At 39.4% G+C, this 17926-nt stretch overlaps 1 protein-coding gene across 1 annotated transcript in view; it reads left to right on the forward strand.

Moving 5' to 3' along the window:
- The window catches only part of PDLIM7 (PDZ and LIM domain 7), a 109980-nt gene that overhangs the window by 49450 nt on the left and 42604 nt on the right, over nucleotides 1-17926 (forward strand). The window contains exons 5-8 of the mRNA XM_018552411.1: nucleotides 11897-11913; nucleotides 12135-12224; nucleotides 12380-12534; nucleotides 14430-14466. Coding sequence (XP_018407913.1) covers nucleotides 11897-11913; nucleotides 12135-12224; nucleotides 12380-12534; nucleotides 14430-14466 — 299 coding nt within the window. The remainder of the gene's footprint in view (nucleotides 1-11896; nucleotides 11914-12134; nucleotides 12225-12379; nucleotides 12535-14429; nucleotides 14467-17926) is intronic.

Below are 17926 nucleotides of genomic sequence, written 5' to 3' on the forward strand. Positions count from 1 at the left end.
AGAGGCTGGGGGGAGTGCTGTGACAGCCAGCCGGATCAGAGGTTAGAGTGAGGACAGCTTTTTTTTTTTTTAGTCCCTAGACGAAAATTAGCATGTAACCTTTGCAGTGCAGGGTTAGCCCCGCTGCAAGGGTTAATAATATTTTAAGTACAACATAAACATAATACAACTGTTGTTCTACCATAGCTGTCTATCCTAATTGGTTGACAGTTACAGTGTGTTGCTAAAGCACTGTGTTTTATAAACAATTTCCATGTTTTTCATTTTTTCACCCTTTCTTGGATCTCAGGTCTGCTAATTTCCTCCATTCCTTCTTAGGCCTGCAACACAACTGTTAGAATAATGTAAAGAAGCAGATGCACACCATGTTTGATACACCTGCTGAAAGTTTAATGGTGAAACAAATATATCTCTAGTTGACTGCTGAATGACAGCTTGCTATGATGAGCCCTTGCATAGTTGTGAATATATGTGACAATGAGAACTAAATAGATACCATGACAACCTGATTGCTAAACTGGCAACTATTAAAGTAGAACTAAAGGCAAAAAACATTTTTTATTATTTGGATAGAGTGGTGAGGGGTTAGATCCACTGTCATGTTTTGATTTCTATCTGTGTTCCCATTAGGGCCCATTCACACCAATTGCGGTACGTTCCAGAGCGGCAGCTGCTGGAACGCACAGCAATCACTCACAAAACCTCCCCCTTTGTTCTGGTTCGGGAGGGGGCGTGGCTGCAGTGCCATTGACTTCAGTGCACCGCCACGCTCCCTCCAGCTCCAGAAGGAAGGGGGAAGTATTGTGAGTGATTGGAACGCACTGCAATTGGTGTGAATGGGCCCTTCGGGGGAATCACTCTCTCCAATTGCCCTGATCACCAGTGTCACCCGGAGATAAAGTGAGAGTAAATTAAACATTTTGAGTTGGCTTACTTCCTGCTGAGTCTACTGGACAGGAATAGAGTTAAAGAGGAATTTACCCATATCTTCCAAATAACAACAAAGACACATTTAGCAATGTTTTGAAATGACAATCTACAAACACATACTTCTAGATAATTGCCAGGTTTTAAATTTTTTGCATACCTTATTTTTTTATTTTCTACAGAGTTTCTTCTCACAGTGACCATTTTAACTAAGGGCAGATTAATCCATCTCCCTTTACTTCCTGGAACTCTGGCACAAGTGACTAGGACATGTGACCATGCACATCATCTCAGGGGAAGAAAATGCCTTTCCCCGAGATCTCATGAGATTTCCCAGCAATGTTCTGCTGATGTAATCTTCCCAGAATACAATGCTTGGGCTCAGATTACATAATTTGTGCCAAAGTGGACTAGGAAGTGGGAAAAAAGAAATTATAAGTAAAATAAAAATAAGTTTGTTTAACTAATGAATGTAAGAGGATTTCATATCAGCATGCAGAGCTTTTTTTTAGTCAAGGGGGGTAAAGGTCCACTCTAAATATATATAGAAAATCACAACATCATTATAAGCTGATGTTCACTTTAAACATTCTTTTTAATAAAAGCTGAAATTATTGAAGTTCATTAACTTGTTATACAGTTTTCAACATGACCTTAAAGTGACTTTCTAGGATGTGGTTGTAACATCCTTAGACAGAAATGTTGCAAATGGGATCTCAGTCTGTAGATATGGTATAATAGATATAATTTCTTCTCCATGGTATTATCTGCAGGACTGTAATTGTGTTGGGTTGAAGTTAGGGGTTAGGTTTTGGAGAATGTTGAGGTTAGAGGTTAGGATGATGGTTACCTTCCATTCATAGGTGAACCTGTTACTTTGCCCTAAAGTGACACTAAGCTCAGGAGTTCATTCTTAAAAGTATCTTAACTATTAACAGAAATGTATCTTATTTGTGTATCACTCGGCTGTAGATCCTCAAATCATCTCTGAATTGGTGCTGACACTGTCCTTCCTTCTGGAGGGTGACTACTTTTGTTCCCCATGGTCCCTGTGTGTGTTGTAAAGTAGCCACCACTCCAAGCTCACTCCCGTGATGGACTACAATCTCATGTTTAGTTTACTAGTTTGTATTGAGACTGTTGTCCATCACAGGGGCGAGCAAGCCTTGGCATTAAAAGCCAAAGACAGTTATTCTACTTTCATATTTACCAAATATTTATATTGACCCACTTTTGCGCATCTTAACAAGATCTAAAAAAGTCAAAAATGATACATAATATATAGTGAGCTAAGAGCTTATATTTCTTCTAGCTTGATATTGAGGGATGCACCGATACTAGTATCGGTATCGGTGCCAAAACCGAGTACTCTCCCAAATGCTCCGATACCTTCCCCGAGGGAGATTTCCTCTGACCGGCAGTGCTGCAAGGGAACATGGAGCAGGTTTCCCGGACAACCAGAAAGCCAGGTGGTGGGTACTGACTCGCTGTTCGGCTTCCTGATTGGTCAGGAAGCCGGCTGCATGCTGATTGGCCGGGAAGCCGGCTTCCCAGCCAATCACCATCGATAACAGATCTGATAATATGGTGACACAACCTCCACCCTGCAGACAACGCATTCCCCTCGCGTCACACCCATATCAATCCTCAGAAGCAGTCACCACCGTACCACAGATGTCCCTCAGCCAATCGGGCAGACAACGTTCTCTAAGCCGCTTTACCCCTCCCGGATCTGCAGACAACATATACAAATGGCACCTGACTCCAGTGTGTGTACAGTGCCCGCACCGCCTGCGTGATCGGCCCTCAGCCTGCTACTGCGCATGCACAGCCTGCCCAGAGCTCTGTCAGAAATCCCCTAACAGTATTATGATTATTATTATACAGGATGTATAAGAATACTTCCGGCTTCCTGATTAGCTGGGAGGCCGATTCGATGCTGATTGGCAAGGAGTCGACCAAACAGCATGGAGTCGGCTTCCCGCGAAGTCGGCTCCATGTATTGGAAGTAGCGGTATCGGTACTTAGTATCGGGAGTACCAAAATATAAATATCGGTACTTGTACTCGATACCAAAAAACCTGGTATCAGTGCTTCCCTATTTTTATTAGTACTATGAATGTAATAAAAATTATGTGACATTTTGTGCTATGCCCATGATTGCATTCAGTAGGAAGGAGTTATTAGGCTTGAAGACTCATGTTTAAAGTGGTTCTTGAGCAAGTGTTTGAAATAGAACATTTTGTGGCTATGGGTAACAAGAACATACTTCACTAGGACACAGAACCTGATTAGCTGGCTACAAGAAACAACAACAACTCATCCTTAGGACAATTTTATGCACGTTCCTGTTGCCATTATCCAACCAATTTCTTACCTTCATTTTCAAACATATAACAGTTTATTTTTACATGCAGTTTTTCTGCTTTTTTTCTATGATTATGTGTTCCTTTGTGTTTTAACTTGCCTTGCTGCATGCACTAAAACTTTGTCTGTCATCCTCTTTCACCATTCTTAAAGAAATTAGCGTGAGTGATGGTGGGAGGGGTGGGGCACAGAATGCACAGTATGGCTGCATGATGCTTGGTTTGTCCCCTTGTCTTCTTCAAAGGGTGTGCTTACTCCTGATACCGTGAAGTATAATTTCGCACCGAGCACAGCTCTGAACAAAACCGCCCGGCCTTTTGGTGCCGGGACACCACCCCCAGACAACTCTCGTCCAGCTCAGGTCACCAAGCCAGTGACTTACAACCCCCCTCCACCGTCCTATGCCAACAACCAAACATCCCGAGCCCAGCATCAGAACGGGTATGTGAATGCCTTTGGCAGTGAGTCTTTAGAACTGTATACAGCACACACTATTGTTTTCTTTTCTGTTAAGAAGGGTCTGTTACAAGAAACACATTCTACTGTTATTAATATGGAAACACAGGACTATGTTGAGAATGTAGCACCTTAAAAGTACCTGTTGCAATAACAGCCGACATTTTGTGGACATGACAATAAGTTAACTAGCTCAGTGAATGGCGCATCTTTTGTCTACAGTACATTTGGCTGGAAATAAATGCTTAGAAGGCTTTTTATAGTTTGTGTTATGTGGTCAGTAAATGTTATGGGCTAAGTTATAGTTATATGTTAACGTTGTATTCCATAGTGGAGTCTGAGATAAAATACTATGTACAGTATAACATTGTTTTGTGTTTACCAGTTCCGTTACCTGCTCTTTGAGGGTCAGGCATTGTGTTAGCATTTCTATCTGTATGACCTGCAAAGTTATCAGCAGCATGATGTAACTGAAATATGATAGAATTGGGCCTATAATGTTCAACTAGTAAAAGCCAGGATGTCTTGTTGGGATATGTTGTCTGATCTGGTTTATGTAAACTGGAACTCAAGTAAAAACAGTTATGGATTAAATAGGGAGGGATTACTTTTTTGTCCCAGTGGCATGACAGGAAAATACACTTCCCCAAAGTTAGTCACAGCTGTCACTGGCAATGCTTTTCACATTGGATGATTTCCCCTTACCTCCTGAAATGGGGTCAGCCTTCACTTTCTCAACAGGACAGGAAACACCTAGAAAACGGGGTACCAACCTTTCACTTCTGTCCAAAACTAAAACAAAAACAACTTCCACTGTTATTTTTCCAATATCTCTGCAATACATGAAATTGTAAATGCATTCTCTAAATCGATTATTGATGTTTAGGTGCTGGAAGGCTATGTCCAGAGATTGTATTTATGGTATTCATAATATTACAGACAGCATCACTCTGACCGAAGTAACTTGAGTACTTGCATAACATACATATTTGGATTACTGCCTGTGACACCATTGCTAATGATAGCTAGATAGCAAACAACTGGCATTGGTTTGGCTTTTTTAAGCTTTACTTGATTACATTTGCTTTTAAAATATGATACATTTCTTTCAAATGTACTGTTCATTTTAGCTTAGGTCAGGATGTGTGTGAAGGGATTATAACAGGGGAGGGGAACGTCCTTCCCTCCAGCTGTGGTGAAACTACAAATGCCATGATGCATCTGTCTCTGGGAATCATGCCTGTGCCTGTGAGAATCTTGCAATGCCTCATGGGATTTGTAGTTTCACCACAGATGGAGGGCCGCAGGTCCCCAGCCCTTGATTATAAGAACCCACTTGCATCTTACCTCGATAGTCCTCTTGCTTGTAATTATTTCTTACTACTTTTGGAAGGGGGAAAACATATATGGGTTGTCCTAGAGCAGAGTTTCTCGAATTTGTCCTCATGCCTCAACAGCAGTGACTGTTTTTGGGATCTCCTGATAAAAATACAAGGACATATGGTTACTTACTTTAAAAAGTAAGACATTTATTTGACTTTCAGAGAGGAAATCATCCTAAGAGAATATCTCATCTGATCATACCTCAGGGGATGTCATACATTACTCATTTCTAAAATGGTAATATTCAGAGTTTCAGAAGGCGTACTTGGAAAACACACTTACGAAAAATCTAGTTGGTTTGAAAGCCCACAGAGCTGGCACCAGACACTGACTAGAGTGGGGAAATGTTTCTTAAATGCGTGCAATCCTTACTGTGGAAGAAAATATAGGAAAATCAATATGAAGAATGTAAAGTGGACACATGAGCCATTTTGGGGAGTCTTTGCCTCCTATATCTTGCCTCTAAAACATGACTTGCTCTGTAAGGTTTAGATGGGTGAATGCAGCTTGTTTTCAGGTGCATGTAGCTTTTCTTTGAGATCAGTTTGAGATGCTTTTGAGATCATTTAGAGTTTTTTCATTGGTGCTTCTGATCTCCTTGAGCTCTACTTCTGACCTCCTAAGTTACATCAAGCTACTTTGGTATTCCCATTGACTTATATGGAGAGAAATGCGGTTCTGATGTGAACAAGTGTCTGTGCATATAATTTCTTAATGTGCAATATACTACATTCCTAAACTTTCATCTCTCTTAGTCAAGTCCCCTAGCTATAGTCTGTGATCATTTATGAAGGGTTTGTTTCGTTGTCAGGTGGTTTTAATTGGGAAGCCTAAAAGTAGGATGTTTTGTGGATCATTTAAGAGGGTCTCTAAATAAAATGGTGCCAAACGTCACTGGTTGCAGTTGTGGAGTTTTCTAATGGAATAAAGAGGAACCTGGGTCACTACGACCACGTCTATTGATATGCTTTTGTTGCTGAAGTCGAGTTCTGGTGTTTTTAGGCAGTTTGCTCCGTGCCAAGTAAGTGACAAAAGAAAAGATACTTGATAGCATGGAATAACATGCATCATCTCGTAGGCTAGAAGATGCCATTTTTAGGTCCTGTGACAGTTTTTCTGGCTGTTGTACGTTTTCAGTTTTTTTTAACTAATAGGGACTGAAAATTGGCGATTTTTGCTTGATTGAAAATGTCTACTTATTCTTTTCTTCACAGAATATGAAAATAGGTGCAACAGGAATTGCATGTTTTTCAGCCTGTGCAACTTTTATAACTTTTACGCAATTTTTTAATTCAATTTTCCTTGATTTCCTCATGACTTCCAGACTTATAAGTAGTCACTCTTGTGTATTAAAGCTGAACTTCAGGCAAACCACTAGCTACATAGATAAAGTACATACCGTATGTGGAAGCTGTTTTACCTATAAGACGTTTTCTATTTCTGACATTCCAGTCCTGAGATTTACACAGATTTACACATGAAGATCGAACTGCAATAATTTTTGTCTTTTATATCTGCCTGGAGTTCATCTTAGTAAAGTAATCCTAGTGAAAGCATACAGTACATGTTCTTTCTTCTGCGAGCCTGTGACAGTGCTGGGAAACACTTAGTCTGCTTTCATTCAGTCAGCTTTTAATTCATTAATGATGACACATAAGATACAATACAAATGTAGTACAGGCTGCAACAACTCATAAGTTACCATAATCATCTGCACAGCATGTCGATTTAAACCAAACCAGATCTACTCTAACATAAGGGAAGCCCAAGAGGAAATTGAATCCATAGCAGCATTGTAGTATTACTAAGTGCAACCAGAAGGTTTCATTCATTTCTGTCATATCTGGCTTGCCACACTTGTCATGCAACTGTTCGTATTTCTGCTCTTTCCTCTGTTTACTTTATAAGGACCAGTGTGTTGTAAGTTTAAAAATGATCAGAACTGGGAGTTCCTGCGGAACTTAAAAATCTCTTTTACTTAAAGTAAGCCTGTGACCACAGGGACACTCACCAAAAAAACCTGCCCTGTAAAAGAAAAGGTGCCATACTTAGCTTTCTTGTGGCTCGTGTCAAGAACCATCACCCTTTTAATAATCTCCAGCCACTGCAGGTATCTGCTTGAATGGTTCCTACTGCTGGCTGGTATGTTCTGTAGTGATGTAAGAGCCAGCAGGAAAAACCACTATGTGCAGAAGGAACAGCAGGTATTCACACAACTGGAAGTGTCAAATACCTGTGTACCTGTGGTGGCCAGGCAGCAGTGGTGCTTTAAGACATGGCTGACAGAAAGGTGAGTATACAGCCTGTTCTTTTACAGGGCTGCTGTTTTTCTAATGTAACCCTGTGGTGGCAAGGTCACTTTCATTGCTCTTTAGGGCTATTGATTTCTATGTTTGGACCATTTCTTAAGAACTGACCACAGTCTGCTTGCTATCTCCAGTTTTAGGATGTATTCACACCAAAATCAGAAGGTACTCATAGGTCATCGGAGGGTCAGTTGAGTTGCGATGGTACCTTCCGATTTCCTTCCAATATGTTGCGTTTCATCGCATTTCTTTTTCTTGCAAGCTTTATGTGAAGTAACATGCCTTGAGTGGACATACTTCACTGTAATAGCTTATGATGCGTTGCATTAGCGCGTATTTTGTATGCGTTTCGTTGAAAAAGCATGCTCTACTTTTTTTTCCAGCGCAATGTACGACAGCACAATGCAGTGGTGTGAACTCTCCCATTCACACCTATTCATTTTTCGTTGCTCTTGTGTTATCATCCCTTAAAAACAGTAACACAACACAATGTATCCGGTGTGTATGGGGCCTTAGGGTGGAAGGAAACACTCAGATTGCAGAATGATTGTGTGATCTCTGTACTATACCCTTTAAATTTACAAATGCAGACACTTGCACTGCACTAGGTGTTGGCTGGTTTTCAAAACAGATTGTCAGCCCTTGTGGCTAGCATTACCAAGATGAATGAACATCAGGAACAGGAGGAATGATCTCACTATACCCATACATCTAGAAGGGTTTTTTTCTCTGGTGACTTCCAACAAAGCTTGATCATCACAAGTTATGCTGGAATGTCTTGTATTTGTCTTTTTAGCAGGGTTATTCACAAAAGGGTGATGAGTTTGGAGAAGGCAGGAGAAGTGATCAATCTAGGACAACATAGCTGGAGAGTGAGCTGAATTGGAGAATGTTTCCAAATCAGCTATGTTGTCCTAGATCGTTCACTTCTCCTGCCTTCTCCAAACTCTTCACCCTTTTGTGAATAACCCTGATAGTTTTCAGGAAGGTAAGATTTTATGTGGAGACACACTATGAAGACTAATGCTGACTCAGTGGCTGTATTTAGTCAAGCAGTGAGATCACCGTCTGGCTGCCAGGTTATCTGTACACTGGAATCCTGATTGCCTCACATCACATCTCATGTTTGTACTCCAGCGCTGAGACACAGTAGCAAATGATTAGCATACTTCCTGCCAACTGAAAACAGTGTGTTAGCTCAAAATATGTTTTGTACACATCTAGATATCCCTTGTATTTATACATCCCATAAGACTTTGCTTTTATCTAAACCATTTCTTATTTGCCATTTTTAAAATGGTGACGGGCAACACTATTTCCTAAGCGTCACTTTTAAACAGTTTTTCCAGACAAACATCAATAATGAAGTGTTAATTTAAAGCAGTGTAAACAATTCTTATTTCTTATTAAGTATTAGAGAATTATATGTTAGAGCTAGAAAATATAACTGGCATAGAGCAAGGCTGGCACTTTGCTTAACAGATGTGTATATTCAGTTCTAATAAAAAATAACTGTATCAGCAATCGTTAGCTCAGGAACCATTTCTAGGATTCTGCTTACAGCCACCAGGTGGCACTGCTCCCTCACTGGACTAGGACCAGCAGTACTACTACATTCTGCTCAAATTATTAGGAACCTCTTAGCTACAGTTAGAACTTTTTTGCATTGTGCATTGGACCAAAAGGCAGAAATCATGGAGGGGGGTAAGAATGGAGGCAGGGGTGAGTGAAGTGATAACTCATTTAAAAAAAAAAGGAAATATACTAAAAGAAAATGGCTTGCTGGGAAAGGTTTGTGGGGATGTAAAGTGTTTACTTAATCATTTTAATAAACCAATGATCGGCAAGTGGAAGACAAATTCCAATTTCTAAAGCCCCTGCTGTCAGTAGATGTATTCATTTTAGTAGAAGGATTTGTACTATAAGATGGAAGATACCAAAGTGTTTTTGTAGCATATACATTCAGTTAGATTGTAGTTATCAATTCCCAAGTGCAGGTTACACAATGAGGCACCTGACCGACACTTTTCCATGTTATTTTTTTCACCCAAGATCTATTATTTTTATTTTGTTTAATATTGACCTTTCAGCTTGTACAAGTTTGCTTTTGTTTTGTTATGTTTTCCTTTTTGTTTGCTATTTCAGTGGTATTTTTCTTCAGGGAAATGTTTGATTAGTATAAAACTTGTCCATATCCATTTATTTTACCTCCCATGACTGTTTTCATGGAGAGTAGCTGCAAATCTGGAAGTAAACCACGGTGTGCTGTGCTGTCAGGAGATCTGTGGAATGAATAGAAGCTGATGTTTTTTAGGTCCTAAGCATCCTGTATCCTAGTAACCAGGCAGAGCGGTGCTGAGCGTGACCATTGTCAGGCTGTCATGGACCAGCTGTGCAGTACTTAGAACTGTATGTTGTACAGATCCCTGCATGCTGCACAATGACTGTGTACATGTCATGCAGTCCTAATATTTCCTTATCACGACCCCCTTCCTTTCAGGATCTGCGCCAATCCGGAATCTTTTTAGTTTAACTTTCTCTAGACACTCCTGCATTATGTGATATTTTTCCAGTGAAACATCATTTTGATTGACTAGTTAGAGATTATTGTGCATATCATCTGAATGTACTGCATGCAGGTTACATTTTATATGTAAAAGCCAGCCCACAGGATTGATCTGCAGAGGTGTTCGCTCCTATGAATACCGCTAGCTTCCAGTTGACATTAATTGTGTTTAATTGAGTTTCTTTGAGGTATTTATTGAAGAAAGCAGAAAAAGAGCATATAACACTGAGAAATAAATGCTTGCTGTGGTTAATTAAACTCCGGGCAGAAATCATTTTAACCCTTGCAGTAGGGCTACCCCCACACAAGGGTTAAGTGCTTGTTTGTGTCTAAGGTGTAAAATAAAAAAGAGATACTCACCTGAACCTTTGGAGCCAACTGGCTGCTAGACCGGTCCCTATATATATATATACCACTAGGCGTCACTAATCATTGGTCCTTCCTATTGCTGTCCTCTTAGTTCCATTCCCCCACACTTCTTCCTGCCGGTCTGTTTACTTGTTGATGTGTTCCCTGCACTTTCATCATACTTCTTTTTGTATGACATCATGTGTTGTTCTTGAATTTGCACAGTGCAATGTGCGCCATTGAGAATGTAAGGTGAATTGACACCCGGAATGCCCAGAGTGTTGATGACAGGTGTCTGTTAACACATTGGAAGTTGTCTTGTTTACTGTGGGAGTTGCACTGAAATTGGAAGCAGAGGCTCCTGTACCCCCTCCTCTGTATGTTCTTAGCAGAGTATAAGGGGTGGGGTACTGCACTGCTACCTCCTGCCAAAGCCTTACTAGGGCTGGAGTAATCTGACCTGTGGCTATATTGAGGCTGGCAGCATAAAGGATCAGTGACAGAAGCTGTGCACATATTGGAGTTCTTCACATCCTCCTTCAGTTCAGACAGGTATTTTAGTATTGTTTCCTAACAGTTTCTTGGTTTCTGCATGTGGTAGAATATTGTTTGTTAAATCTCCATAGGTCAAGTGTTGCAGTTGTGTTATGTAAAACATGGGGTGTGGTTTGGTTTTTCCTGATGTAAAATGTATCAATGAATTGCAGATTCTTTTAATCTGAGTGGTCCAAACATGTTCTGCCATGACCATTGCACAAATCTAGTATTTAATCTGAAATTCACAGAGCATACTACACCGCACATTCTCCCCTTCAGCTCTTGGAAATAATACATATTAGGGTTGTGTGTGCTGGTGAGGGGCAGAGATCAGCATTTGCTTTACCCATACTGTCACCCATAGTGCTGGATTCACAGGGTTTGGAAAAATAACACTTTATCTATGCAAATGTGTACAACCAGGAGTAAGCACATATATTTGTGAAATGTGAGTGTTGCACTGAATGAAGCCACTTTCCGTTGTTCACTGCAATGGTTTGCCTTTCTCTATATAAATAATCAAATGTGGACATTGATTGCACCTGCACTATCTGGGAGTCCATAGTTATTGCACTGTAAGCACTGTGGCAGATGAATGCTGATGTATTCTAATTGTTGTGGATAATCAAGAAGGCTGCTGGACTAGGGCTGTTTTCTGCAGCAACCAGCAAGATGCTTGAGTTCACCTTTTCGAAAAGTACCATTATAAAGCAATGCATAAATGCTAGCACTGGTTTGGCCATAAGGCATACTGCACTAATGTGGTCACTTTAAGAAAGGTTACAGTGTATGAAAAACCCAGACTGAGCTATCTATCTATCTATCTATCTATCTATCTATCTATCTATCTATCTATCTATCTATCTATCTATCTATCTATCTATGTCAGCCTGGGGATAGAAATTTAGATGGGAAAAGATGTTTAAACTAGATTTTCCTTCTTTTTAACCTATTTATTTGTCTTCTCTTTCCCCCTTCCTTTTCTTATCCCTCTTTTTTCTTGCAGGTGGAGAACATAGAAAAGTCAGTAAGCATTGCTTATTGTTTTGTCTATACTAACATGTGTGTGTGTTTTTCACTTTTATGAACCTTTGCACCTAATACATTTGTCTGCATGTTGACAAAGAAAATTGCTGCTGGGATCAGGGATGTCATTGGAAGTAGTGGCAGTTATATGTGCTTGCTACATTTGTTGTCATAGAACCCCAGGGTATCTATGTATGTAACATTCTTCGCTCTCATAGGGTTGGTGTAAACCCCAAAGAGCAGAACGTTTCCAAGGTCCTGAACGGAGTGAACCACCCCTCTTTTGACGCATTTCTTTTAGACGACAAGTAAGTGCCCCTCCCAAAGAGACTGGTGAACCCTGATGTGTTGCATAGGCTGTGTTGCCTTGTGAGTAACACTGAAATCACTTTAACTGCTACCTGTATTCTCCACCTCCTCCCACCCCTCTTCCTCCACATTCCTTCATTTACCCAAACGGCAGGCACTCTCTTAGGATGGAATACCAACCAGCCTTCCTTTCTAATGACTCCAGTAAAAAGAGGCTCATGGAGGACACCGAGGATTGGAAGCCTCGTACAGGGACTACTCAGTCCCGCTCCTTCCGCATCCTGGCACAGCTCACTGGCACAGATTTCAGTAAGTGTATCTGCATGGATGTGCCACATAAGCATTTCAGCTATACTATAGGAGCAGTGGGCCAACATAATGACTGTTGCCCCATATAAACTATTTAATTGCAGGAACATTTTCCATGTTATACATGCCCAATATTGACCATACACAAGAATATCGTAAGCTATGTAGAGTGCTATAGAAAGCATACTGGTGGCTAATTACTGTCAATTCATATTTAACAAATTTGTATTGCTGTTGCAGAAATCTTTAGCTTGTTCAAACTTTGTCAATGAAACATAAAAGTTTGCAAAATTCATTGAATCACCGAAACCATCCCTTCACTGCTTCAGTGTATAGCTTTAACAGAATAACACAATTTGAAATCTTTTGAGCTAGAAAAAATACTTTATTACTTCAAGTTATTGAATTAAATATTTAATTGTTAATTGCACTAGACTATATTTTGTTCACCTTTTTGTTAACAGTCTACTAAGACACTCATTTAATATTAGCAAAAATTTGCCTGTTCCAGAACAGGCAATGCTGAAGAAGTGTTTAACAGGTAATATGTATAGGCAGGGATTGCAGATGGTATGCTGTGGGGCAGTATGTTCAGAAGAGGAATATAGAGGCTACAATGGCAGGTAGTATGTGAAGCAGAGGAACACAAGTGCAAAAGGCTAGGCAATGGCCACTGTTTTTAAGCAAATGGCAGCTACTGCCTTACTGCTCATTCTAGTGTACCAGTCAAGCAGCACCACCCATTTGGAGAGGATATTTCTGTGTGGCTGCCATTACGATGGAAAATTTGCACTGCCCCCTGTTCCCAGCACCGTGTTTTTAAAGCTCTTTAACAAAGAAGCAGCCATGGGTGTGTGGCATTTAAAAGATAAATCAACTGCCACTATTAGGGTGTGGGGGTTTGACGGAGAGCCGAGGTTTTCTTTAGTATTTTATCTCATTGGCTGTGTAGGAGTTAGGGTTAGAAAAGGTATTTTGCAGAGTAATTTCTCACAATGGGGGAGTGGCACTCGGGGTGGTGGACTCAGCACATGGATGAGGAACTAACTTTTGATGATTTCCCATTAATCTGTTTTAATTTAAAGTAGAGCTGCAGCTAACGATTATTTTCAAAATCGATTAGTTAGCCGATTATTAGTATACATTTTGTCACTCTTAGACAGGACAAAACCATAGAGCATGTTCTACTCTAGCAAAAGAGTAAAAATGCATAGCAGGTTAATTGTTAATTTTAAAGTCCAGTGATTTTGGAGCAAAATTGCAAAGTAAAAATGTGTAACTATAGGCAGTCTTTTTAAGTTTTTAGTGTATTTGTAAACTTGGAAATTAGGCCCTGCTTTCCTATGCTCTAAATTGCAAGCATTTTTCCTGTGATGTGTCTTTGGCTAACCCATAGTACTCAGGGGATACATTTTTATTTTTTAAAGAAATGTATTCTCATGTTTTTATCATAATCTGACAAATTGGATTTTTTTTGTTTTGTCTTTTTACACATAACACGTCTTAATTTTTAAATGAGAAAAAAAATTGTAATTTAGAAGGCAGGTTTGTTTTTTAAGAATGCCATAATTGCAAATTTATGATCATGATGATCCATGCTGATTGATTCCTGATTGTTAGATTGTGTGAGAACTGCAGCTCCGTAATAGCACAGCCTCAAAAATACAAAACAGACTAAAAACGTAATTGAAACAAGTAAAAGTAATATCTACTGTATGTCCTCTAACATACTTCGTATCAGTAATAGCTTTACTACTAACTACTACTACAAAAGATGTAGAGTTACCCTTCTCCCAACAGTTTTACCTACTGTCCCTTACTTTATCTTCCCTGACTCATTCTCATGCTCTTCTTTTTTCTGTCTATTCTTTTCTGTTATCTCTCAATAATTGCAGTGCAAGACCCTGATGATGAACAAATGAAAAGAATGAGGTAAGTATCAGCTATAAGTACAAGGCAATGGCAATCTTCATGAAAATAGCAAGTTTTAAAAAGACCAGTAAATCTCAAATATTGCACATACTTCATTAGATCATTTATGTAATATACACAATTTCACAATACTCCAGTTTTTTTTTTTAAACACAGAAGCCCCAGAAACACAGAAGCCCCAAGGAAAGCAAAATGAGGTGTTGCTAGTAGCAACTATTCAGTTGCAGTTGTCATTTTACATTTGCATGATAGAATGTGTCAGACAACCATGAGACACACCTCTGCATTTCATTTCTGAAATGGCAGTCCTAATGTATTTGTTGTTCAGGGAATCCTACTGTCTTGTCAGATAATTCAGAACCTGACTGAACTCAGCTGGGCTTTCAGGTATGCAGTCCTGCTAACAGAATGGGTGCAAAAAGCTTTAATCATATTAATATCATCAAAATGCAGTGGTAGATTAAAGTAGTATTAAGGTCGTTTTTTACCTTAATGGATTCTCTGCATTAGGGTAAAAACAGCCCAGGACCTTTTTTTTACCCCAGTCTCCCCCACACTTACCTCTCAGCTGCGCTCGTCCCTGCCGCCGGTCCCGAAGTGATCCTCCGTACCCCGAACTTCCGGGCTGCGGGGGAGGATACTGATGGCAGAGTAGCCATAGGCTCCTTCTGCCATCAATCAATGAAGGAAGGGGTGTGGCTTTAATATCACTTTAATTAACAATACTAGCCAAAGCATTACACTGCTTCAGTTTTTTCTCCAATTTAAAATTCTTCAGGTGAATTACAGATTAGGTTATTAGATCTAAATTATGGTAGGAAGTTTTTACTACACCTATTTTTCCGAATCTTATAGAATAGTCCCTGCAGTGTTTTCAATATCTATATTGAGAAATATCAGCCGTGTATCCCCTTGTTATACGCTGTTACTATTATTTATTACCCATAAACATTAAATATTAGGCTGACTTAAAATCACCTATATAGCTTTGCCCTACTTTCTGAAAACAGGGGGTTATGAATAGGGATGAGCATGACAAAAGGTTTTTTTACTTTCCAATTGAAAGTGAGAATCTATTTAAAGGGAGCCTTAACTGGTCTGAAATATTTAGAAGTGATGAAGTTCAGGCACATTGTGATGCATCCAACCAGTCTTCAAATCAAATCCATTGGATCTTTGGAGCCCCCTTGGATTTTAGGTCCAAGTTGAGATTAAGCCACACCATTGTCATTCAGTTTCTAATTTCCAGTGCCTTTACCGCCCACTGAGGTTCTAGTATTTGACAGATAAATAAGGGCTGGGCTAAACACTGTAAAAGTTGGGACTTAATCTTGACTTGGGCAGAAGTCGAGGTCCCAAGTACAACCTGCCCCTTAGATCCAAGTGCAGTTACTTTAGAGAAGATTTAGCCAGGTCGGAGTTCACTTTAAATCTGTCATTGGTGAACACACCTTTCTCAGAAAGACATAATCTACATCTAGAATGTGGCCTGAGAGTTGGAGAATGGTTACCTCCTTCTAAGATAGATATACACTACTGAGACACGTATTTTTATACATAACAGCCTGGACCATATTAATATGGTCCAGGCTTAATAAAATTGAGTGGGAGATATAGAAAGACAATGTAATCCATGTGTGTAGTTTAAATGCCTTGACTTGAAAACAATAAAAAAAGAGTGCTTAATAATACTTTATGACCATGTGGAGTGCTAACTCAACATTGTGTATTAACGTAGACCCAAACACATAAAGTCTTCAAAAACATATGTTTCTTGTTGCCAGCTTTATTTTTTAAATTTTAAATATAGTTTAGCTTTAGTATATTAATTAGAAACTAGCTTCCTTTTCAAGTGGGCCAGAGCCTGTATTCTATAAATATATTTTGCAGAGCAGACACACTTAAAGCTGCGGCTACAGTTTAACCCCAGTTACTGCGCTGGGCTCTCTACACTTAAAAGGCCAACAACTTTATACTTAAAATGCCTTAACAGCTGGGTCCTAAGCAAAATGTAAAAAGCCATAAAATCCAATATTTGTCCTGGCTCTTAAGAACCAAATCAGCTGTCCAGCAGCAATCCTGTAAATATTATACTTATTATGAAGTGTAAATACCTTTAAATTTTACCAGAAGATAAATATGAAAAGTTCAGTGATTGTTTTCTACAAATGCAGCTGCATAAATCAATATATGTATAAGTTGGTAAAAATGTAAATGGAAAACATAAAAAAAAGTAAAATATATGCAGTTTTACCTATCAACAGGCCTTTTATAAAGGATTAAAGTAGCCCTCAATAAACTTGGAGCAGATTGAATCTTCTGGTCTAGTCACTCCTATGCATATTGTGTTCCGTTTTCAGCTCTTTAAACTGCACCGATCACATAATGAGAGTTCTGTTACTATTGGTTTTAATGGTACAACTCTCACTAATGTGTTTTGTGTAGTGGGTGTTTAAGAAGTACTGCTTGCTGCAGTTTAGCCTTTGGCAATAAATATGCACCTGCCATGCACTTTACATGCATTTTACCAGATGCAGCTGCATGCAATAGCAGAAAGTATCCTCTTGACACATATAGGAAATGTATGTTCATACGTACACACAAAATACATTTCAACATGCCTAAAATAAACAGCAACTTATAAGAAGTAATTGTTAATGTGTATCTAAACTCAAAAACAAAAACCTAATATATTGCAGCTTCCTGTCCTAGGGTGGCTATGCTGAATGGAACGCTGGTTGTCGGGCTTTAAACGTGCTCTACTCTTCATTTCCATTACATAGACTAGTAATTTACAAAAGACAGCTTAGAAGAAAGTTAACATTGTTTGATATATCAGTGTAGTTCACAGGACGTTACAAGGACTCTGCATTTCTGGCAAGATCAGTGGGTATTTTCTGTACTTGCTGAAAATATTCTAAGTCTGAAAAATGAAAAAGGATGCAGTCATCACATCTAAGGACTGGCAAGCTGCAATGCATGTTTTTGTTCTTTGGTTTAGTTATCTTTTAAAGCATATATTTACCAATCTTTACCAGGTGATCATTTGCCATCATGATAAAGGGTTCTAAAAGTTCTTCTTTTATCTATACTTGTTTTTTTCCTTTTGTCATTTCTTATATTTCCTATTCTGATCCTTTTATTGTTCTTTCTTATCTCCCTTATATTTTCACTTTCCATTCCCTCCCTCCCTCCCTCCCGGTGACACAGGGAAAAGTTCATCACAGAGCTTCAGAGCCCCCGGTATACTCGCTTGCGTGACTGGCACCATGATAGATCAGCCACTTCCCTAAACGTGAAGCCTTGAGCAGAGAAACAAGGGGCGGGACCAGGTGGGGAAGAATATTTCGGAAGAGGACAAGGAAGCTGACATGCTTCTATTATCTCATGAATGTTCTTTGTCACATGAAGTACTCCTGATGTGCCACATCCAAGGGCCATATCTTTACCAATGGTGTGC

The sequence above is a fragment of the Nanorana parkeri genome, unplaced genomic scaffold (genome assembly GCF_000935625.1).
Source record: "Nanorana parkeri isolate BGI_ZX_2015 unplaced genomic scaffold, ASM93562v1 scaffold87, whole genome shotgun sequence".
NCBI classification, from domain to species: domain Eukaryota; kingdom Metazoa; phylum Chordata; class Amphibia; order Anura; family Dicroglossidae; genus Nanorana; species Nanorana parkeri.